The sequence below is a fragment of the Dasypus novemcinctus genome, chromosome 17, assembly GCF_030445035.2.
Source record: "Dasypus novemcinctus isolate mDasNov1 chromosome 17, mDasNov1.1.hap2, whole genome shotgun sequence".
NCBI lineage: Eukaryota > Metazoa > Chordata > Mammalia > Cingulata > Dasypodidae > Dasypus > Dasypus novemcinctus.
The window spans coordinates 32,401,256-32,425,647 of record NC_080689.1 but is presented as its reverse complement, the minus strand read 5'-3'; the positions used below and the strand labels follow the sequence as shown (position 1 = coordinate 32,425,647).

The 24,392-nt window shown below is 35.5% G+C and overlaps 1 protein-coding gene across 6 annotated transcripts in view; it reads right to left on the bottom strand.

The window, feature by feature from the left end:
* Positions 1 to 24,392, bottom strand: part of PPM1B (protein phosphatase, Mg2+/Mn2+ dependent 1B) — a 129,653-nt gene that overhangs the window by 21,643 nt on the left and 83,618 nt on the right. For all 6 annotated transcript variants that reach the window (XM_058278492.2, XM_023588067.3, XM_023588071.3 and 3 more), the window contains exons 2-5: positions 10,272 to 11,131; positions 4,706 to 4,823; positions 738 to 849; positions 286 to 343 (exon numbers count right to left, since the gene is read on the bottom strand). In XM_058278492.2, the coding sequence (XP_058134475.1) occupies positions 286 to 343; positions 738 to 849; positions 4,706 to 4,823; positions 10,272 to 11,117 (1,134 nt within the window). In that variant the 5' untranslated portion in view covers positions 11,118 to 11,131. The remainder of the gene's footprint in view (positions 1 to 285; positions 344 to 737; positions 850 to 4,705; positions 4,824 to 10,271; positions 11,132 to 24,392) is intronic.

The following is a 24,392-nucleotide window of genomic DNA, read 5'->3' as shown; positions in this document are numbered from 1 at the left end:
TCGTCTCAAACTTAAGATGTGAAGGAAAGGAGAAGGAAAGGCAGACAAAAAGGGAAGAAAATAAGGATAACCCAAACAAAAAAGCCATTTGATAACCAGAAAGGAATAACCAACAACCTAGAAAGAAAAATTTCTATCTTCATTTTAAAACATTTCCTTTAAATTTAACTGATTTCTTAAAATAAAAAGCAGTAATAATTTATTATCTATTTCTTTATGTGAATGTATCCATATTTAGTATTTATATTGTAAAATTATTTAAAATGTCTAGAAAATAAAACTTACCCCATCACTTTCTCTATGTGGATTCAGTCTACTATAAACAGCTTCAATGACATTGCGCCTAAACACAAAAATTATGCTTAGATTATTACATTACATACAATTAGTAAAAGCTTAGAGTATTTTAAATAATACTTCTTGACTACTATCAAAGGTTCACTGCCATACTAAATAAGTCCATGAAAACAATTTCAAGATTTCACTCAGAGTTTGATCTTATACATTTATTCTTATTTAGAACGGAAAGAAGTACCTCCATCCTCAAATAGTACAGCAAATAATTCCTTTTTAAAAAAGGTCTTTTTAGGATGAGGTTTTAGAGTTCTTTTCTAGTGTAAGAATCATCAATCCCTTTCATCTTTAGAGAACTGAAGTACTTTTGGTTTACGTTTTCTATCAGATTTAATTACAAATTATACAAGAACTCAAAATTAGTTCTTTCTTGTTCTACTTACTTGCCAGCAAGACCTCCACCAGGAGGCAAGTTTGGGATATTTTCTGCAGATAAGATGCGCATGACATGGGCAAGATCTGGCATTCCTTCTTCACCAGACTTCGTCATAATTTCTGTAAGTTTAAAAAATAAAAATTACCACAGAAGGAACAAGAAAAAGATATACATAAAAATACATACATAAGTTAATTAAATGAATAATACAACCTGGAACAAACTAAATGCCCAACAATTTGGGCCTCAAAAGATTGGGGCAGGCGGTGGACTTGGCCCAGTGGTTAGGGTGTCCATCTACCACATGGGAGGTCCACGGTTCAAACCCCGGGCCTCCTTTACCTGTGTGGAGCTGGCCCATGGACAGCGCTGATGCGCGCAAGGAGTACCATGCCACGCAGGGGAGCCCCACGTGCAAGGAGTGCGCCCCGTAAGGAGAGCCACCCAGCGCAAAAGTACAGCCTGTCCAAGAATGGCTCCGCATACACAGAAAGCTGACACAACAAGAAAGACACAACAAAAAGAAACAGATTCCCGGTGCCACTGATAAGGACAGAAGTGATCACAGAGGAACACACAGCGAATGGACAGAGAACAGACAACTGGAGTGGGGGTGGGAATAAATAATAAATCTTTTTTTAAAAAAACTTATGGGAAGGTCGAAAAGTCACTGGAAGGGCTCCCGCTAGCCAAATTTTGGACAAAAGGAGCATCAGAACAATAGGTTATAACACAATGAAAACAATAGGAGTCTCTAAGTCCATGCTTGAATGGATGGATGGATGGATGGGAGGATGGATGGACAGATAGATAAGAAAAAGATACGGACTGACCCTACACCCAAAGCACAAGTAATGAAAGAAAAAGTAGAGACAAATGAGACCTCCTCATATTTGAATACATCTGTGCTTCAAAGGAACAAAAAGGTGAAAAAGTGTACTCAGTGGGAAAAAATATTTAGAAACCACATGTCCAATAAGGGTTTAATATCCAGAATATGTGAAAAACCCTACAACTCAACAATAAAAAGATAAACAACCCAATTTAAAAATGGGCAAAACACTTGAATAGACATTTTGCCAAAGAAGAAATACAAATAGTTAAAAAGCACATGAACAGATGCTCAACATCACTAGCTATTAGGGAAATGTCAATCAAAACCACAATGATGTATCATTTCCAACTTACTAGAATGGTCATTCTTAAACAAAAAACTGAAAAGACTTGGAAAGGATGTGGAGAAACAGGATCACTTATTCACTGCTGGTGGCAATGTAAAATGGTAGAGCCACTGTGGAAGACAGTTTGGAGGTTCCTCATGAAGTTAAGTATAGGACTGCCATATGATCATGCAGTCCCACTACTAGGTATATACTCAGAAGATCTGAAAGCAGGGACTGGAATAGACACTTGCACACCAGTGTTCTTTTTTTAAAGATTTATTTATTTATCTCTCCTTCCCCCCAACCCCGGTTGTCTGTTCTGTGTCTATTTGCTGCGTCTTCTTTGTCCGCTTCTGTTATTGTCAGCAGCACGGAAATCTGTGTTTCTTTTCGTTGCCTCATCTTGCTGTGTCAGCTCTCCATGTGTGCAGCGCCAATCCTGGGCAGGCTGCACTTCTTTCGCGCTGGGCAGCTCTCCTTACGGGGGCGCACTCCTTGCGCATGGGGTTCCCCTATGCGGGGGACACCCCTGCGTGGTATGGCACTCCTTGCGAGCATCAGCACTGCGCATGGGCCAGCTCCACACAGGTCAAGGAGGCCCGGGGTTTAAACCGCGGACCTCTCATGTGGTAGATGGACGCCCTAACCACTGGGCCAAATCCGCTGCCCACACCAGTGTTCTTAGCAGCATTATTCACAAATGCCAAAAGATGGAAGAAACCCAATTGTCCATCAACTGATGTTTAAACAAAACGTGGTATATTCACACGATAGAATACTATTGAGCTGTGAGAAGAAATGAACTTCTAAAGCATGTAACAACATAGATGAATCTTGAGACAATATGTTGAGTGAAACAAGCCAGACACAAATTATATTATCTCATTAATATGAACTTAATTATAATGAGCAAAATCATGGAGTTAATATCTAGAATATAGGTTATAAGAGACAGAACGAGGGTCAAGAATGGGGAATTGATGCTTAATTTGGGCACAATTTTTAATAAGGTTGATTGTAAATGTTTGAAAATGGACAGAGGTGATGGCAGCATATTATTGTGAGTGTAATAAACAGTGCAGAATCCTGTGACTGTGAATGAATGGGGGAAGTTTAGGGTCATGTCATGTCACTAGAAGGAAAGCTAGGTGATGAAAAATGGGATCGTATAACATAACAAACTCTGCTATGGGCAATGAATGTGGTTAGTGGTACAAACATAAGAATCTTCTATGAACAAAAACAAAAGTACATCATTATTACAAGGAATTAATAATAGGCTGGTATATGGGGAAAAATATACCTAATGCACATTATGGACCATAGTCAACAGTAATGTTTTAACATTCTTCCATTAATTTTAACAAAGGTACTACACCAATGCCAAGTGTCAATAATAATATATAAGATATAGGGTTTTTCTTTTTGGAGCAATGAAAATGACCTAAGATTGACTGTGTGGATGAAAGCACAACTTTGTGATTATACTAAGAGCCAGTGATTGTACATTTTGCAAGGATTGTGTGGTATGTTAATCAAACTGCTTTCTACAATAACAGTAACAAATTAAAACACAATGAAAATAATAATCTATAAGTTCGTGCTCATATAGATAAAAACTAAGTTTTCCTTACAGTAAAATGGTAGCTAATAAATACAGAAATATAAGGACTGCATTAGAAAAATCACCATTTGACTACCATCCTAGTAGAAATGGATTTTCAATTTCTACTCGGTAAGAATCAGCAGTGGATTCTAAAGCTGGTGGGTAAAAATTTCATGAGGAATAAATACCTTAACGTAATCTCAAAGTATTTCTCCTCAAAATACATGTTATTCAAAGCATACTTATTAACTTTCCCATGGAGACACTTGAAAGAGTTATCTAGACCAACTGATAAAAGTTAACATTACCACTAATGGGACAAATCCACAATGTGTGCCTCCTGAGGTGATGCTGAGAAAAAAAAATTAACATCTCATCTGTGGTATTCCTGCTAATATATAACCTGAATCTTATTCAGGAGGAAGCATCAGTCAACACAAATTTAGGGAAATTTCTTCAAAGTAAACTGTATTTTGAAAAATGAAGTCAAGGTAATAAAAAAGACTATGAAATTGTTTCAAATTGCAGGACACTAAAGAAGGATGACAGTTAAATGCAGTAAATCCTCCTGGATTGAATCCTAGACCTATGAAACACATGACTAGGACAGCTGGGGAAATATGGATGGGGTCTGTCCTTGTTGTATTAAAGGGTAGTGGGGAATCCTACCTGTGGTATAATGTAACTAAATAAGGAAACAAGGTAAAGGGTACTTGTATATGGGAGCTCTTTTTAATATTTTCTACAACTTTTCTAAGTTATTAAGTTTGAAATTATCACAAAATAAAGTTTAAAAATAAACAACAATCTTTGTTGTACAACATCAATGCTACCTCTAACAGTAAGTTGAAAAACATATGGTGAAGAATTTTGATAATTAACTTGGGAAGGATTAGTATTAGAATTAAAATTACAACACTTGATGTTTATGACAAACTGAGGCAAATTTCTCTGGATTTCTTCACTTACTAGTAGAAATGTAATCAGGGAACGAGGGTAAGAGGAGCAAGTTTGTGTTTTACTTTGGTGGTATAACTGTCTTCTTGCTATCAATAAATCATGGGATACTAAATACTAGGCAGAGAGATGCTTGTTTTTAAGGCTTAGTTTTGGAATATTTATTTTTTACTAAGAAAATTTAAAAAGAATTATTTGATAAACAAGAAAGAATACTTTTCGTTCTAAATAAAAAAGTACCTTTCTTACCTTCAACCCGTGATTCCAAGTGCTTATCCAACTCTGAATCTTTTTTCACTGCTCCATCTGAGACCTTGGGGGCATTTGAAAAGCAAACTAGTACAATACTCATGTTATCTCGACTTCCCTGCATAATGAAGAAAAAAGAAAAAAAATTTTTTTCTGTATTCTACCAACTTTCTATTATTTACTTCAAAAGAATTATTTTAAGCAACATAGTTTAATCACCCCAAATGTACACATTCAACACAAATTTTTATTCAAAGAATAAACATAAGCTGAAGAAACAAGGTCTCTAGGTATGAGCAGACCTGCAGTTATTTTTAGAATTTTTGACTCTGTATAACAATTCTCCCTACCTACCAACATTTCATAACTGAGAAATGAAGATAGCTTCTCATATATTAAACCCCTTAAACTGTTTCCCACTCAAGACTGCATAATCCCAGAGTGGCTTAAACTGAATATTCATTCTTCCCAAACACATATGCAAAATTTTTCTAGCTAATTAACCTCCATCAGAACAATGCACTTGTATTTGACATAGTTGAAAAATGTAGACCAGCAGGATACCAAGCAGCTAAATTGAATTACAGGCATAGAAGAAAATGGTTAAATTTGAAACTGTTCTGAGGACACAGCATTAAATTGGCTGTAACTACATGGTGGAGATAGAACTGTAGTCAGATATGGTAGCTCTTAACGAGAAGGCATGGTTATACAGAGTCACAAACAGTTTCAGGGTCTTTAAAGAGCAGTGGAAAATTAAATTAAAGGACAAATTTTACTACCTTTCAACTCATACTCCTCACAAATGATCTATATTAAAATGGAAGCACAGCATATATACTACTCTTTTCATGAGCAATAAGTTAAAAAACACCTTCTCATTACTTTTTGTACAGATACGTTACTTTAACCAAGCTCAAAGAAACTGTTTTTAATTTTTCAAACAATTTTTCTGTTCATCAATACCCCAAAAATCTGTCAATTAGGGAAGGTAGGCTATTTTGTCTGATAGTTGAATTTGCCAACCCAACTGGAAAAAGCCAAGGACACACCCACACTAGTTTTTTTCAGTCATTATGGCCTTGATCTAGGAAGACATTGCTTCGTTCAAAGTCTCCACCCTTCCAGAAGAATCTACACAAACTAGCATGCAGGCAAAAGGACATACAGGCCTTGAAGAGGTTCAGTTACTACCTCCTAACTCAATGAAGCAAGGTTCAAAGACAGTGGATGCTGAGTCTTTAAAAGCATCAAAAAAATATAATTCTTTCCACAGACTCCTGTGTGCCCTGACAGGAAGAACCATCATAAGTAATAACCATCTTCTCACTATCTGGAAACTCAGGATTTCTAAATTAACCCAAACTATTTTCATGAAACCCACCAAAAGGTTCATAATGACCTAATATTAGAAATAGCGCATTTGATTGTATGAACATATATATATAGTTTCAAATACCAAAAAAAAAAAAAAAAAAAAAAAAAGGATTCAATACATTCCTCAGGAATCAGACATTTACAAGTTTGGGTGGAGCAAAATTTAAAATTATACCATGGCTTGCATCTCTCCCATTCTCTTCCCTTTCTTCTTCCCTCTTCCCCTCTCTTCCCTCTCCTCTTCCCCCTTCTCCCTCCCTCACTTACCACCCCCCATACACAACACATGGACACCTGGAGGGACACAGATACCTGGAGGAAATGTAGAAGGAGATGTTTGAAACTCATGTAAAAAAAATTATACCATGGATATACAAGAATCAAGCATCCCTATAATATTTATGATTTGGGGGAAGGCAATTTCATGGATAAGCAGAATTAAAGTCTTACATTTTTATAAATCCAGTTTCTCCTAACCATTTTTATTTATCTTGGTAATAAGAGCATGAGCACTGCTTAACAATTCATAATTAATATATATAAAATACCCATTAGTTTTTTACAAGTTATAAAACAAAGACCCTATCCATTAGAAAACAAAAAGGAAAGATCATTTCAAGAAGTTTACAGCCTTCCAAAGAAATTTAAAGGAAGTACTCTACATTTACATCCCAGGCAAGTGTGATTTCAATGCTGCTGTTTCTATTTCTTTATAAATATGACACCCCCCCCTCCACAAACACAAACTATGAATGTGTTTCAATAGTTTCTATGTTGCAACTGAAGGTCCTCCCCTTTATGCCCTTTCAGTTTTCTAGAGATAAATAATCCCTGCATAATGAGTATGACTTCTTCAATATATCTAAAGAAGTAAATATGTTTTTAAAATATAAAACAGTTTTGGCAACTAAAATACTTAGCCATGTATTTTAGACTGGTTATTCCAATACCTTTCCTTTTTACCTTATAATTTTGACAATAGCACAACAGTAACACTCTAAATTAGAGCAATAACAGGTTAAAGTAGCAGTGCCCCGCCATAACTGATAGCATCCAAACTTAAACAAAATAATCTTTTACTGTCAACACCTGATCAAAAATCATTCAGACTTATAGCTTAATACTGCTAAACTGTAATCCTTAAAAATGATTATCATCAACAATAATGATGCTAACTACTCTCATGATTGTTGTGAAAATTGAATGAGTTAAAACATAAAGTGTTAAAAACAGCATTTGGTTCATTGATAGCAGTAATTTAGTAATGTTATGACAATTATCACAGCCTCCAAAGATTTCATGACTTACTTAATATATAAAGTGCTTTGTAAACTATTAAGGCATTCTGTTTTATAGGTATAAAGTTATAAATGCATTCCTTTATATTGTTATCCTCTGGTTCTGCAGCACTCAAATGACAAAATTATAGTTAAAATAAAACAAATGGAAAAGGGGTTTAATTCCATAAGTAACTTCCAATGGTTCAAAGAATTCATAACAGTTTGTAATGGTACTATAATGATTCGAAGCTTCTCAAAATTAATTATAATTTGAAAGCAACTCCATTCAGAGGAACTGTGATGGTTAACTTCTACTAAAATTGAATGAATCACATCTCAACCTTTTTGTCCCTGTTACTAAATCATTCCTCATTTCAGAGAAGCTGTAATCTTTTAACACCATTAACAGTGAACAAAAAAGCTATCAAGGGAGCTGATAGAGCATCCACCTACAACATAGGAGGTCCAGGGTTCAAACCCAGGGCCTCCTGACCTATGCGGTGAGCTGGCCCTTGTGCAGTGCTGATATGCACAAGGAGTGCCATGCCACGCAGGGGTGTCCCCCACATAGAGGAGTGCTACCCGCAAGGAGTGCACTCTGCACAGAGAGCTGACCCACACAAAAAAAGCATAGCCTGCCCAGGAGTGGCACCGCACACGTGGAGAGCTGATGCAGCAAGATGACACAACAAAAAGAGACACATATCCCCAGTGCCTCTAACAAGAACGCAAGCGGACACAGAAGAACACACAGTGAATGGACACAGAGAGCAGACAACGGGAGGCGGGGGGAGGTTTGTTAAAGAAAATAAATAAATCTTAAAAAAAAAAAAAAAAGGCTATCAAGCGAAGACATCACCAGAAATTATTCAAATCCCATTCAGAGGGGTGGGGTCAAATTTACTGAAAATTAACATCGTTTAATAGAAGGGAGAGTGTAGTTTACTCACTTTACAAACTTCTCTCCTTATTTCAAATTACAAACCTAAGATTTTTGGCTCTTCCCTCAAAACTACATGTCATTCATTCAACAGAATACACAATCATGATAAAGTAATCATATCATGATAAAGTACATATCAATACTTATAGACATGGAGATTTCTCTATAATATAATGTTAAATGAAAACAGGTTACAGAACAAGTATAATGATCTCAATTTTATTTATTTATTTATACACACACATTCACAGGCAGGCAAAAAAGACTGGAGGGAGTGGGTGTAGCTCAGTGGTTTGGGCGCCTGTTTCCCAATACAAGGTCCCAGGTTCAATCCCCAGTACCTCTTTTTTTTTTAAAAAAAAAAAAAAGACTGGAAAGATATAAAACAAAACAATGTAAGTAGCCAACTTGGGTGAGTGGCAAGTTTTTTAGTGTTTCTCTGTATTTTCTGCATTATCTGGATTTTTTTCTTCAATAACAAGCACTTAATACTTTTATAACCCAGGGGGACACACACGGATGGACGGACAATGCTGTTTTCATTAGGTAGCCAGGCAAAAACTCTATACCTGCTTCCATCTCAAAAAGCTGCAGGTAAGAATCACTCCATTTAGAGTCTGAAGAGAAAGAAATTTTTGGTACCAGAGTCTCAGATAAGCCTGAGCCAGAGGTATCATCATTAAAATCCTTTTGGAAAAAAGCTTCCCACTGGTAACCTACCCTTAACATTTCTTTTTGAAATTGTATCATTTCAGTTTATGAAAAAGAAGTAGACACTTCATCAAAACCTGGGCATGTGCATGACCCAAAGATCCTTCCTGAGAAACTTTTGGGTAAGCCTATACCTTCCACAGCAACTTACCTAGTTAAGAGAGAGAATGGTTCTCCATCTAGAGAGAATAAATAAGTCAAATTCTTTATTTCATATACCAAATGGTCAGTTTTGCCATAAAATACTGGCAAAATCCAGACAATGGCCAGACAACTCATATTTTAATTGAATACTACTTAGACACTGTCAAAATCTCACTTCAAACAAGTGAATATTATAAAGACCTCCAAGTTTTATCTGTTACTCTGGATATTTTTCTATCACAGTATCAAGTTAAGACTCACAGAAAATTACAGATCTAAATTAAACTTCAGTGTTCCAAAGGAATTCTTTACAGTATTACATTTTATAAGTCTTTGGCTACATCCTAATGTAAACTATGGGCTATAATTTATATAACAATTATAATATTCTTCCATCATTTTTAACAAAGGTACCACATTAATTCAAAGTGTTAATAGTGGGGGGAGAGAGGGTTTATGGGAATGTTTTATTTTCTACATGATTTTTCTGTAAATCTACAATTTATCTAATTTTAAAAATTGTTTTAAGAAATCTATGAAAAGAATTTTTAAATCATTTTCAAAACTACTATAAAATATTCATGACATATTTACAAAAAATCATATGTGAAGTCCTTTTAGATTTTATTGTCCAAAAAAACCTTTTTATTAGACAATAAGAAATACACAACTCATACTTTTCAGTTTTTGCATTAGCTGCCAGGAGGCTCAGAACTAAATTATAAAACTACAATGGCCTAGATCTCTGGAATATCTTCTGTTATTTTACAATATGTTAAAATCAAGCTTCTTCAAAAACAGGCATAAAATGGCAATTGTCAATGTCATAAATGTGAATCAAAAAAGGCCACAGCAACGAACAATAAAGTACTTAAGGGACAACAAATATTACAGATTCATTGAATTTAATTTTTAAATGAGAATGAGAATGTTGGGGAGAACAGGGATGGCAAAAAGCAATGGTTTTAATTCTAGTGAAGAAAATATTTGAAAAATATAGATCTTCCCTGAAGATATTTTAAATTTTAAAAATTTGTGTTTTCTTAGTTTCACTTACCATGCCTTTTCAAAATTAATAGGATATTTTAACTATAAGAAAAAAAATACATACCTTGTGCAAACAAGTGTCCACTACCCAATTGCACACATTTTCCAGGTCAGCAGATACCTCAAGCCTAGATTTAACATATTCACAGAGCTCCTCATTACTCATAACATCCCAGATCCCATCACATGCCAAGATAATAAACTCATCCTCTTCTGCTCTTAAAATTTCATAAACCTCAGGCTCTGGAGAAACAAGTTGTTCTGTTGGGCCCTTGCCATCAACACATTTATAATCATAGTCCCCCAGAGCACGGGATACTGCTAATGAACCATTAACACGTTGTATCATTACACTGCCTCCTGCATTTTGGATTCGTTCCTTCTCCCTTGGATTGCAAGGCTTGTGATCCTGGGTAGAAAAGCAGACTTGTCCATTCCTATATAGAACTGCACGTGAATCACCACAGTTGATAAAGTAAATATGTTTAGGAGAAATCATAACTCCCACTGCAGTTGAACCACTCCTGTCCATCCCATTTCTGAGGTCTGAAAAGTTACGCATGTATTCATCAATTTTCAAAAAGCCAGTTCTGATACCATTCTTGACATTTTCCACTGATGGTTCAAGAGCAGATCCTGATTTTCCAGTTGCCCTGAAGTCTTCATTATTGGTGATATGTTCTAATAAGTGTGTTGAGCAGTAATTTGCCACTCGAGATCCAGCATGACCATCATAAACTGCAAAAAATGACCAGTCTTCCAGGCCATGAGGAATACCTACAACAGCTGTGTGTGCATCTTCCATTTCCACTCTCCATCCTTGCATGCTGCTCAGGCCATAACGTAAACCATTCCCAGCACCATGAGCATTATGTTTCTCAGTTTTGGGCTTATCCAAAAACGCACCCATGTTTAGTAATGAATCTGAAAGAAAAAAAAATTTTGTGGGTATTTAAATTTGATACAAAATTTATCTACAATAGTCCACCTATTCTCTAGTAAAATCTAGCTCAGGTATCTTTTACAGTAACTCCCTAAAATTTATGGAAATCAAAAATCAATAAAAACTTTCTCCTGCATCTTTCTAGAAGAGCGTTTCTCAACTCTACCACATTAGAATCACCAGCCTGATTAAATTTGAATCTCTGGAGGGGGCACAAATACATCAGTTTTTGTTTTTTAGGAGGTACCAGGGATTGAAGCCAGGACCTTGTACATAGAAAGCAGGCACTCAATCACTGAGCTCCATCTGCTCCCCAATGAGAGTTGGTTTCTCTGTTTGTTTTTGTTTTTATGAGGTACTTGGAATCAAATCCAAGACCTCATACACGGGAAGCTGGGGCTCAACCACTTGAGCTTCATCCATTCCCTCAGTGTTTTTGAAAAGGTCCTCTCGTGATTCCAACATGCAGCCAAGATTGAGACACACTGTTCTAGGAAAAAGGAAAACTAAGATAATTAATTTGGTTAAGCATTTTTTAAAAATCCTAAATTGATTTAATCAAGTAAACTTAAGACCTTTGAATTTAATACAATCAAAGAGTATCATACACCTAGAGGAACAGACTAGTTTACAAAAATAATCCTTCTCTTTTTGGGGTTCATAAATAATCTCAAACTGCTCCACACACTGTTTGTTCTTAACACCTTGCATTAATGTAGTACAAATGTTACAACTGATGAAAGAATACTTTTATAGCTGTACTATTAACATTGTCCAGGATTCACATTAGGATCCATTGTTGGGGAGTAAATGTGGCTCAAGTGGTTAAGCGCTCACTTTCCATAGGGCAGGCCCTGGGTTCAATTCCCAGTCCCTGCTACATCAAAAAAAAGAAAATCCACTGTTTGTGTTGTACAGTTCTATGTTTATTTAAATGTAACATATGTACAGCCTAATAAAATATGAATCCTTGAAATCTCAAAACAACAAAAAAACTCAATTTACAAGATAGAACAGACTGAACAATGGGAATCTTCAGAATGCTGCAACATATTGTTCAATATATTATGGTAGAAATTCATGGTAATAATCAAGATTTTTTTTGGCCTAGTGATCCTGAAGACAAGCCCAAAATTCATTTAAACATAAAACCTTCATATAAACATCTGATTTAATCAAAGTCTTATATAACAAATTGAACACTGCCGTTGTTACTTGAATTCTATATCTTAAAAGGTAACTTTAATAATATAGTGCTAAAGAACTATTCATGAAGCTGCACTCAGACAACTAGTACCCAGTGACAAAGACTCAAAAACATACCTGAGATGTAACTGTTAAGTACTACTATGCATCACTATCACCCTATTACCCCTCCCCAAACTTCACTATTAATGCAGAATAAAGCTTTTCCATAGGCAAATGACTTATCCTGGAGTAGTGGTTCTCAAAGGTACACATAAAAATTACCCAGTATGTTTCCTACTTAAGTCCAAAACCTTGCCCTAATAATACTCACCAGCTGTGTGACAATGGCCAAGTTCCTTAATTACCTGTACCTCAAAAGCCTCCTTTGTCAAATGAGTATAGCAATAACAGAACCTTACTAAACACAATTATGAAGAATGAGTTAACATGAAGTGCTCAGAATAGTACTTGAAACACAGTAAACACCATAAAATGCTGTTATTATTTGCTCAAAAATGGAGATTCCATTGCCCCATCCTCAACTCCAAAGATTTTTTTCAGTAAACATTGGATGGGACCTTTAAAAAAAACACAGCTGTTCATTGAAGAATCACATTTGAGACACTAATCTAAATCAACAGACTTACATTTAGATCTGAGTATCTCTTTACCTAACCTATCAAATTATCTCCATTTGTAAAAATCTGATGAACCACTCAATTTATATACATACCACATTAATAAATCATATTTAAGTTATATATTTAAATTACTTGTGAGTTATATACAATATTGTACTAATAAACTACATATAGATATTTATAAATTGAAGGAAGACTGAAAAGAATTTTGAAAGGATAAGATTAAATATACATTAAAAACTATTTTTATCTCATTCAACCAGTAGGGTAAAATAACATTTTGCTAATCAAAAATATTATATTTTGTATTAAGAGCAATGAGAGAGAGAATATGCTCAACTACACCTGAGCATCCTGGTTTAATACCATGTGATCCAAAGATTTGAATGCCTAATTCTAGATATATTCTTATGTACATTTTTATGTAGTTAGAATTAAGCTGTCTCATCTGAAATACACATTAAAGATACCTAAGTCTAGAATCTAAATGAAATCAGGAAAGCGAACTTGGCCCAATGGATAGGGCATCCGCCTACCACATGGGAGGTCCGCAGTTCAAACACTGGGCCTCCTTGACCCGTGTGGAGCTGGCCCATGCGCAGTGCTGATGCGCGCAAGGAGTGCCGTGCCACGGAGGGGTATCCCCTCGGGTAGGGGAGCCCCACGCACAAGGAGTGCGCCCCGAAAGGAGAGCTGCCCAGCGCGAAAGAAAGCTGGAGAGCTGATGCTACAAGATGACGCAACAAAAAGAAATACAGATTCCTGGTGATGCTGATAAGGATAGAAGCGGTCAAAGAACACACGGCGAATGGACACAAGGAGAGCAGACAACTGGAGGGTGGGGGGGAGGGGAGGGAGAGGAAAAAAAACGCTTTATTTAAAAAAATAAATGAAATCAAACTGTGGACAGTATTTATTAAGCCATTTTCAATCCCATCTACACATTAGGCAAAAAGAAAATATAATTATGGTTTCCATCTTTCCTTTGCAACTAAAGTGCTGCCATTTCATACACTTTAAACATACAGGTTCAAAATCCACAAAAACTAGTTTACAAGATAACAGCTTAAAAATTTTCTTTTTAATTTAGGAAGAAAGAAAGGAGAGAAGGAAGGAGGGATCTTCAATAGAAAGCTACAGAACCCTAAACACTGAAGGAAGACGAGAAGGTTAGTGTGGAAAACCTTCAGGAAACAGAAAAACTCCTGAGATAGCAGTCAAACACAGGGATGGTTACACTTAACAGCCTTGTTTGCCTGCAACTGCTTATCACTGCAATGACTCCTACCTTCCAAGTGTTTCCTCTGTCTGAAAGTCCCTTGCTCAAAATTCAGAGTTCTAGGAATGAGCATCTAATTGACTGAGCTTAAGTCACTAGCACACCTCTTAGTTCTATTGAGGATTGCATTCTATTGCAAACTGGTAATTTCTTAAAGTTCCAAACCAAACTTATTTTAAAATTGGATTGTCCCACATGATTTAATTTTTAAAACATTGTGAACTATACATATGTTAGAAAGAATAATAAAATGAACAGCCATGTACCCATCATTATCAAGACTACTTTCTCTCCTTTGGATCCCCCCAGAGCATAAGACACTCAAGGTAAAGTAAAATCAATCACAGAAGAGAAAGTCAAGTAGATAAAATTTGAAGAAAACTCCCAGAAATTAAAGCATACGACAAAGATGGTAAAATTGGAGTTGACTGGTATAGGGGACTCAAGAGCCAAAGAACAGTAGTGAGAGAAGAAAAATTGAGGGGAAGAAGTAGTTTTTTAAAATAATCTAAAAATTTTTCCAAAATTGAAAGGGCCAATCCCATGCAAACAAATTGATGAAAACTGATATATACCCAAAGCACAGTATCAAAATTTTCAATATGCTTTCAGAGAGGGAGAAAAAGCTTCTTAGAAAAAGGTTCAAGAATCAGAACAGCAATCTCTATGGGTAAAATTTGGGGTTGAATATGTAATTAGTACATATAAAAACAAAATTTATTAACTCTGAAGAAAACAAGAAGCTGTGCAGGAAATATAAAGTAACAGAGGGGAGCAAATGTGGCTCAAGAGGTTGAGCATCTGATTCCTTCATGGGAGGTCCAGGGTTCGGTCCCCAGTGTCCCCTAAAAATATAAACAAATAAGCAAACAAAAGGAAAAGCTTCGCACTTTGAAGGTCCAGTGCTCAATCCCCGGCCCTGGTACCCAAAAAAAGAGCGTAATCGAGGGGAGCAAATGTAGCTCAGTGGTTGAGCTACTGCTTCCTATGCACAAGGTCCGGGGTTCAATCACTGGTACGTCCTTAAAAATTAAAAAAAAAGGTAAATCTAGAAAGAACGAGGAAAGGCAGGAAGTGTGTGTTAGGGAAGGAAAGAGTTGGTGAGATGAAAGCAGTTAAATCTCATCTTCCACAATAGGAGATCAATAGGTAATTTTACATTTGAAAAATCAAGAACTAGCAATAGAAGCACACTATTTAAATATGTGAAGATAAATTCCAATCAGCTTCTGATTCTTTTGGAATCAGTTGCTTCTGATTCTGGGGACTCTTCTCTAAGAAGAGGGGTGCAAAAGGTATTGTTTTAAGGAACAAGGCTTTTAGAACTATTTGGTTCTTTAAATGTAATAAAAATGTAATTGTATATGTAACTGTAATGTAATTGTACATGTAAATTTTAAAAGCATTAAGTAAAATAATACCATGCTATTTGATGAGAAATCAGGAATTACAATTCATATCACAAGCTAACCAACACAAGAAAATTGGAAAAAGAACACACAAATGAATCTTAAACTATGCACATCTTCACATGTATAAGAGAAATGGCATTTCTCTGAGATACCACTTTTCATGAATCAGATTGGATAATTTCAAAGAGTTGATAATCACACTCTTAGAGACATAATACAGAAACATACTCATATTTACTGATACCAGTATAGACTGGTAAAATATCAGTGAAAGTCAATTTGATAAAATCTATCAAAATTACAGATGCACATCCTATTTAAAAAGTCTAAGAATCTACCTACATGTTCACTCTCATAAGTAAAAAGTGACTACTCACTGCAGCACTGTTTGCAAAAATACACAAAACAACCTTGCTATCTATTTATCGGGGGCTGATTATTTTTAAAAATAAGGGAATCATCTATTAATAGAATGGTGTCACAGAAAAATTACTAAGTGAAAAAACACGTCGAAACATAATACTCTAGAATTTTTTGAAGTATATATATATTGCTTGTATGTGCATAGGTTTGTGTGTATATACATAACACATTTATAATCTCTGAAGAGAAATCAAGAAGATAGGAGACAAGGGCGATAGAGATACTTTCCTAGTGGTGCAGGGAAATGCTAGTCCCGTTTTTTTTTCATTAAAGCACTATTTGATTTCTTAAACTATATACATAAAATATGTACCCTAATAAAATAAAATTTAAAATAAAAGTAATGAAAATAAAATCCCTTAAAATGTAATACCTTTTTTAAAGGAGGTACTGGAGATCGAATCCAGGACCTTATACATGGGAAGTAGGTGCTCAACCACTGGGCTACATCTGTTCCCCAGTAAGAGCTGGAGTTTTTTTGTTTTATTTTGTTTTTAGGAGGTACCAAGGATAAAACCTGGGACTTCATATATGGGAAGCAAGCACTCAACCACTTGAGCTACATCTGCTCCCCTGCAATACTTTTTAGTGATTAGTATTTCAATTAGGAATACAAGAATGAACCCTTATTTTGGAATCAAAAGCTCTAAACTGTAAAAATCTAAACCCTTGTATATATCAATATAGATACAAAATTATTTTTTTTCTGCCAACAAAACAACCACATTGAAATAGGAAGTGTGCAGGTACATCGTACTCATTTTAATATTGTTTCCTTGAAGAAATAAAGCCATATGTGAATGCTGCTGCTAAAACAAAGAAAAAATAGCATGAATTCTACATTCAAAGGATGAAAACTTGAGATGTAATGACCTTCTAAGTCAGGAAACTAAAATAAAGCAGATAAATTCATCGAGAGAAGCATCTACCACAGTAATAGAGGGGGGAAATCCCTTTCCGTAAAGAACTTAGAACAAACGGAACACTTGCTGCTGCTACATATAAGTATCACATTCTACCTAATTGAATTGCAACTCTGGAGGAGACAGCTGAGCAAAATTTTTGTGGTACATTTCATAATTTTACAGAAATAGGGTTAACAGATATTTCCTGAGACCAACGTAAAAGCTATATTATCTAACAGGCATGGGGGGTAAAACCCAACGTTTCTGAGAACTCTTTCAAGACATTTTTTCAGTCTAATCTACTACAGCTAATACTATTGACCCCCAAAAATGGTAATACCAAGGTGCCGATGTAGCTCAGTGGTTAAGTGCCTATTTCCCATGTTATGAGATCTCGGATTCAATCCCAGGTAACTCCTTAAAAAAAAACCCAAAAGAATACCAAGAAAAAGAAAAAGATGTGTACTCTTCTTTAAAATGCAAATTCATATATAAAAGAAAAGAGAAAAATGAAAATGGTTGCTTTTAGACTAATGATGCTACTACAGGAGTTCACAAAGTTAAAAATACTCTGTCAACTGCAAAAACTGAGTGATGGGTACATGAGAGTTCAATACTCTATTATCTCTACTTTTGTGTATGTCTGACATTTCCCATACCATTTTTTAAATGTCTGCCTTGAATTATTTATTCAGGCTCTACCAAAATGGACCATCTCTCCTTGAGCAACCATACTCTGGATCTCAATAAAATTTAAATTATAGGACATATAGAGAAAGAAACTGCTTAACAATTTTATATTCCCTTTATCTCCTAATAATTACAAATGCTAAATATTACTCCTACTTTTACCAGCCATATGTCCAAAAGAGGACTCTTCAGCTGTCTAAATAGCATGATGGGACAGACAGCAGACAAGTTTCATCTGAAACCATGTCCCTGCAGGGGTAACCAAGTGATTAATCTGAGAGGGTTAACAGTCCTCCTTTTCTTATTATTTCATTTAATTTTTGCACTAAGTGCTCACTATAACATTTAATCATAATTTTTAAAATTTATTTTAGGAGATATTGGAGCTTGAACCCAGGACCTTGTACATGGGAAGTAATAGTTAAAACCACTGAGCTACACCCACTCCCCATATTCTTTTATCTTATTTGGGTCATTGAGGAATAAGAAATACCTCTATAGCTAACTGTGTGCCAGGCAGTTTTTAATTGCTTTACAAACATTAACTTATTTAAATTCTACTTCTTAGAAAAACAAATATTGGGAAGCAGATGTGGCTCAAGTGATTAAGCTCCTGCCTACCACAGAGGAGGTCCTGGTGCCTCCTAGAATAGATGAGCAAGACTACAGGCTGGCATCACAAAGAGACACAAAGAGGAAACACAATGAGACACACAAGAAAGCAGAGAGCTGAGATGGTTCAAGCGATTAAGCGCCTCTCCCCCACACGGGAGGTTCCAGGTTCAGGTCCTGATGCCTCTTAAAGATAAAGACAAGCAGACACAGAGGGCACACAGCAAATGTATACATCGAGCAGACAGCAAGTGCAAACAATAAGGGGATGTGGATAATTAAAATAATAAATAATTTCTTTAAAAAGCTAATATTCTCTAAGAGATCACCAACCAAGGCTCTGCATACAAAACAAATCATAAAATTTTTACCAAATTACATTAGATACTGCAAAATTCTCCTCCTTCCTACAAGTGGCATGCTATTTCTTAGAAGGGGCACACAGATCTTGGCAAGTCTTCAGTAAGAACAGAATAACCTGTCAATCCCATCTGCTTCCTATCAAAATGACAAGGTGCCATCAGGGGTGAATAAAGACCATGGACAAGATTTTTTCAAGGGTTTCTGAAAACTAGTATGCTGGGTCTTTTAAATTAAAAAATTAATATAGTAACAATAATAAATGACTAGTTGTGTGAGCTCTATTACTACAAGACTGACATGCACTATATCATATTTAATTCTAATAACTTAGTAAGGTTAGCACTGTTACTATTCTTATTTTACAAATGAGAAAACTGCCATGCTGCCTAGTGTATCCAGACCACACACCTTAAGTGAACAGCCAGGATTTAAACTAGTCTACAGCCTATACTCATAAACTCTAGACATAAACGATTAATGCATTTAAAATTTTTTTCTTCTTTTAAAAAAAAAATCAAAACCACTATATAAATGTTTACAGCTCAAAAGGTGGAGTACTACTAAATGGCAGTGTGGTATCTGCCCTGAACTGTGAAATAGAAAAATGGACATTATTGAAAAAACTGGTGAAATCCGAATAAAGTTTGGAGTTTAGTTAGTAGAATAGTTCCAATCTTGGATTCCTACTTTGATAAATGTACCATTATGTGGAACTATCTTGGTATCTTCCCTGTAAATCTAAAACTATTCTAAATCTAAAATTAAAAGTTTATTTTAAAAAATTTAAAGTCAGGGGTAAGCCTCATTCCAACTAAAGTGGTGGGAACAGCACAGGTTTAAGCTGGCCATGGAAAATCTCTCCACCTGTGAGTCTGCTATTCATGTTAACATGGCTTAGAAATATATCCTGAAAATACCAAGATGATATAATAATTTGGAAACTGGGCTTGGTGCCTATTTCTGAGTTCCCTAAAAGAAATAACTCAAATTGCATGCAAGTATTACTGTATTATGTCAAAATATAAAAAATACTAAGATAATCTATCAGCATGTTAACAAATACACTCTATAACAAAGCAGGAAAATAAAAATGGCTCTATATTTGGAAATTGGTAATGTATTTTACTATAATGACAACATATCAAAAGAGAAAAAACTTTATGTACAATGATATTCTTTAGTGTTATTTATAAAAATAACTTGCATTTTCAATAATAGACAGATGGAGTAAATCCACAGCAGTGATTATGTCCCCAAGGACATCTGGTAAACTCAAGACATTTTTACATTTTAGTTATCACAACCTGGAAGTCTGGGTGGTAGAGACAATATTGGCCTCTAGTCAATAGGGAACGTGGATACTGCTAAGCATCCAACTATGCACAGAACAGCCCCCACAACAAGAATTAATGGTTCAAAATGTCAATAGTACCAAGGTTGAAAAACCATGATCTACAGGAGGAAATATTATACTGCCACTTAAAAAGGTCAATAAAATTTTTAAAGGCTTGGGAAAAACATATTTACAATGTAGGTTAAAGGAAAATAGAATATATTAATTATTGGGCTTTTAAAAAGGCAAACAAAGAATCCCATGAGGATTAAATCATTCAATTCCCAACATTTCCCCTACATAAAACCACTTAAAGCACTAGAGAGGAGTAAATAAATCAGGCTGGTCTCAGTCTTCCAATCGCAATCCAGACAGAAGTGAAGCAGTCTCAAATGCTTCAAGGAAACAAAATGTGACTCAAGGATTTTTACCTCTAACTAAACAAACATGCAAGAACCCAATTCTTTTTGGGGAAAAAATTAAAAATAAAGGGGAAAACAAATTCCAACCAAACGAGATGACTAGAGAAGACTTAGTGGTAAACATAAAAATAGTCATCAGGTAGAAATAATAAAATAACACACATTGTATGTACAGCAAAGAGAAGATGATAGTGTACACATGTACATTTCTTATTTCATGAGGGAAGACAGATTTGTCTAAAGCTAAAAGACAGGGACAGAGATATATTAATTAAAAAGAAGTAAGAGAAACCCAAAACAAAGAAATAAAGTAAAAAATTTATTTTACTTTTTTAAAACATTTGTTGGAGATGAAGTTAGGCTGAAGTCCTAATTCCCACCCTGTGAATGTGAACTCATTTGTAAATGGAATTTTCAAAGATCCCATTGAGATGAGGTCAAATTGAATCAAAGCAGACCTTAATTAAGTATGACTGGAGACCTTATAGGGAGATGAATCTAGACAGAGATTCAAGACACTTGAGTAGAAGGATAGAAGACAGGAGAAGAAAGAAGAGTGCCATGTGATGGAGGTAGAGACTGACTCAGCAAGCCACATCCAAAATGCTAAAGACCTTGGAGATATCAAGGACTACCAATACTGGAATTAATGGGATTCTGTGTGACAATAAATTCCTATTGCTTATGCCAACCAGTGTATGGTATCTGTCATAGCAGCTCTGGTAAATTAAGATAATATTAAAAACATAAAACACAAAATAATGAGAAAACTCAGATTAAAGACACTGTCATATTAACAAATAAAAATTCACCTATTTAAAGACATAGGGCTCTCATACTGGAACATTATAAACAAAACCCATCAACCTACAAGCGACATTTTAAAGTCACCTGCAACAAAAAAAACCAGAAACGTCAAAACCGAAGCACAAGAACAGAGGTGGCTCAAGCCACTGGGTGACTCCCTTCCACATGAGAGGTCGTGGGTTGAGTTCCCAGTGCCTTTTAAAGAAGATGAGAAAGACAGTAAGATGATGTGACACGCTGGTGTGGCAAGCTGACACAAGATGATGCAACAAGCTGACTCAACAAAGAGACACAAAAAGAAACATAAGGAGAGACACAAAAAGCAGGAAGAGAGGTGGTGCAAGCCATTGGGCACCTCCCTCCCACATGGGAAGTCCCGGGTTCAGTTCCCAGTGCCTCCTGAAAGACAAAAAAAAAGACTACAACAAGCACACAACAGACAGACAAAAAGAGCAGACAGTGAGTGCAAAAACAATGAGGGGGGGGGGAATAAATAAAATAAATCTTAAAAAAAAAAAAAAGTGAAGCACAGAGAAAGACCAGCCCAGCAAACGCAATAAAAAAGAAATCTTCCGCAAATTAGACAACATAGACAAATCAACTACCTACAATGAGTGAAGAAGAAACACGATCTAAACAAGACGAATAACAAGTAAAAAAGTGAAATATTAATTAATATCTCCCAACAAAGAAAAGCCCAGGACCAGATGGCTTACTGGTGAATTCTACCAAATATTTCAAGAAGAATTAACACCAATCCTTCCCATACTCTTTCAAACAACTGAAGACACTTACAAAATCATGCTATGAGGTCAGCATCACTCTAACCAAAGCCAGACAAAGAAATCACAACAAAAGGAAATTATAGACCAATATCACTTATGAATATAGATGTAATAATCCTCAGCAAAATACTAGCAAATCAGTCAACACCACATTAAAAGAATTATACATCACGATCAAGTGAAATTTATCCCAAAAATGCAAGGTTGGTTCAACATAAGAAAATCAATTTAATATACCACATTTATTAAAGGGGAAATAAAAACCCATTATCATCTCAATTGGTACAGAAAAGGAATGTGACAAAATTCAGCACCCCTTCTTGAGAAAGACACTTACTTAGAACACTAGGAATAGAAAAACACTTCCTCAATCAGGAAAAGGGCATATATGAAAAACCCACAGATAACATCACATACAATGGCGAAAGTCTGAAAGCTTTCCCTTTTAAGATAAGGAACAAGACAAGGATTCCTACTGTCACCACTGCTATTCAACATTGTACTGGAAATTCTAGCCAGAGCAATTAAGAAAAATAAAAGACATACAAAGTAGAAAGGAAGAAGTAAAACTTTCCCTATTTGTATATGACATGATCCTATATAGAGAAAATCCTGAAAAATCCACAATAAGGCTACTAGAGCTAATAAATAAATATAGCAAAGTGGCAGGGTACAAGATCAATACGCAAAAACCAGTGGTGTTTCTATACACTAGTAATGAACAACCTGGGGAGGAAATCAAGAAAAATTCCATTTGTAATAGCAATTAAAAGAATCAAATACCTAGGAATAAATCTAACCAAGGATGTACAGAACTTATGGACAGAAAATTACAAAGCATTGCTGAAAAAAAAAAATCAAATAAATGGAAGGATATTCCAGATTCATGGATTGGAAGAAAAAAAAATTCTGTTAAATTCTACCCAAAGTGATTTAAAGATTCAATGCAATCTCAATTAAAATTTTAAAAGCCTTCTTTGCAGAAATGGAAAAGCTAATCATCAAATTTATGGTTAATGGTAAGGGGCCCCAAACAGCCAAAACACCTTGCAGAAGAAGAACAAAGTTGGAGGACTCACATTTCACCATTTTAAAACTTATTACAAAGTTACAGTAATCATAACAGCATGGCACTGGCACAAGGAGGGATACATAGTCCAAAGGGATCTAATTGAAGAGTTCAAAAATAAACCCTCACATCTAATGGCTAATGTGTTGCTGTTTTTGTTTCTGACAAGGGTGCTGTGGCAGTTTGGTATTGTTTACGAATTCCAAAAACAGATATCAGATTGTGTCTGTAAACTGGTCTGTTCCTCTGGGTGTGTTAGATTGTACTAGATTCAGAGGTTTCACTTTTACTTTAGTAAATCAAGATTAGGGCTTTTATTTGACCATGTCATTAGGGTAAATGGGTTTGAGTCCCAGCCCCCACCCCCACCCCCTTTGTGAGCTATATAAATGGATGCTCAATAAAAGACATGGAAGGAGAAGAACACAGAGGAATAGAGACAGCTCATTAGACAAGGCAGAAGACCCGGTAAGAGAGATGAACCTAACAGTCCACTGCTGACAATATGAAGAAAACAGAGCAGCTGAGCCCAGAAAGAAAAGATCCCTGGGAAGAGTGACAGGTCTTATGCCAACCTACAGCTGAGATCAGGAGAGGCTGGGCCCACAGAGCCTTAAGAGGAAAGAGGAAGGCTGAACCTTTGCAGATATTGGTTGCCATCTTAAGTCAACATGTGACAAAAGACTTTGGGTGAGAAAGTACCTCTTTTGGTACCTTGCGTTGGACTCTTTTAGGACCTTACGACTGTAAGCTTCTACCCCAAAAAAAATACCCTAAAGTCAACAACAACAACAAAAAAAGCCAATAGAGTTCTGGTACTTTGCATCAGCACCCATTTTGGCTGACTAACATAGGCACCAAGTCCATGCATTTGGAAAAGGAGTTTGTTCAGAAAATGGTAATAATGGGAAAACTGGATGCTCATATGCAGAAGAATGAAAATGTACCCACTACCTCACACCATATAAAACTTACCTCAAAATGGACCAACAACCTAAATATAGAACCAAAACTAAAACTCCTAGAATAAAACATTGGGAAACATCTTTAGGACCTTGTGTTAGGCAATAGTGAACACCAATTTACACCAAAGGCACAAGCAACAATACAAAAATAGATAAATGCTATTTCACCAAAATTTAAAAGTTTTGTGCAATGGGATTTATCATGAAAATGAAAAGGCAGAATGGGAAAAAATATATGGAAACCACATATCTGATAAAGGCTTAATATTCAGAATATAAAGAAAACATCTATAAGTCAACAAAAAGGCAACAAGACCCAATTAAATGCGGAAAGACTTGGACAGACAT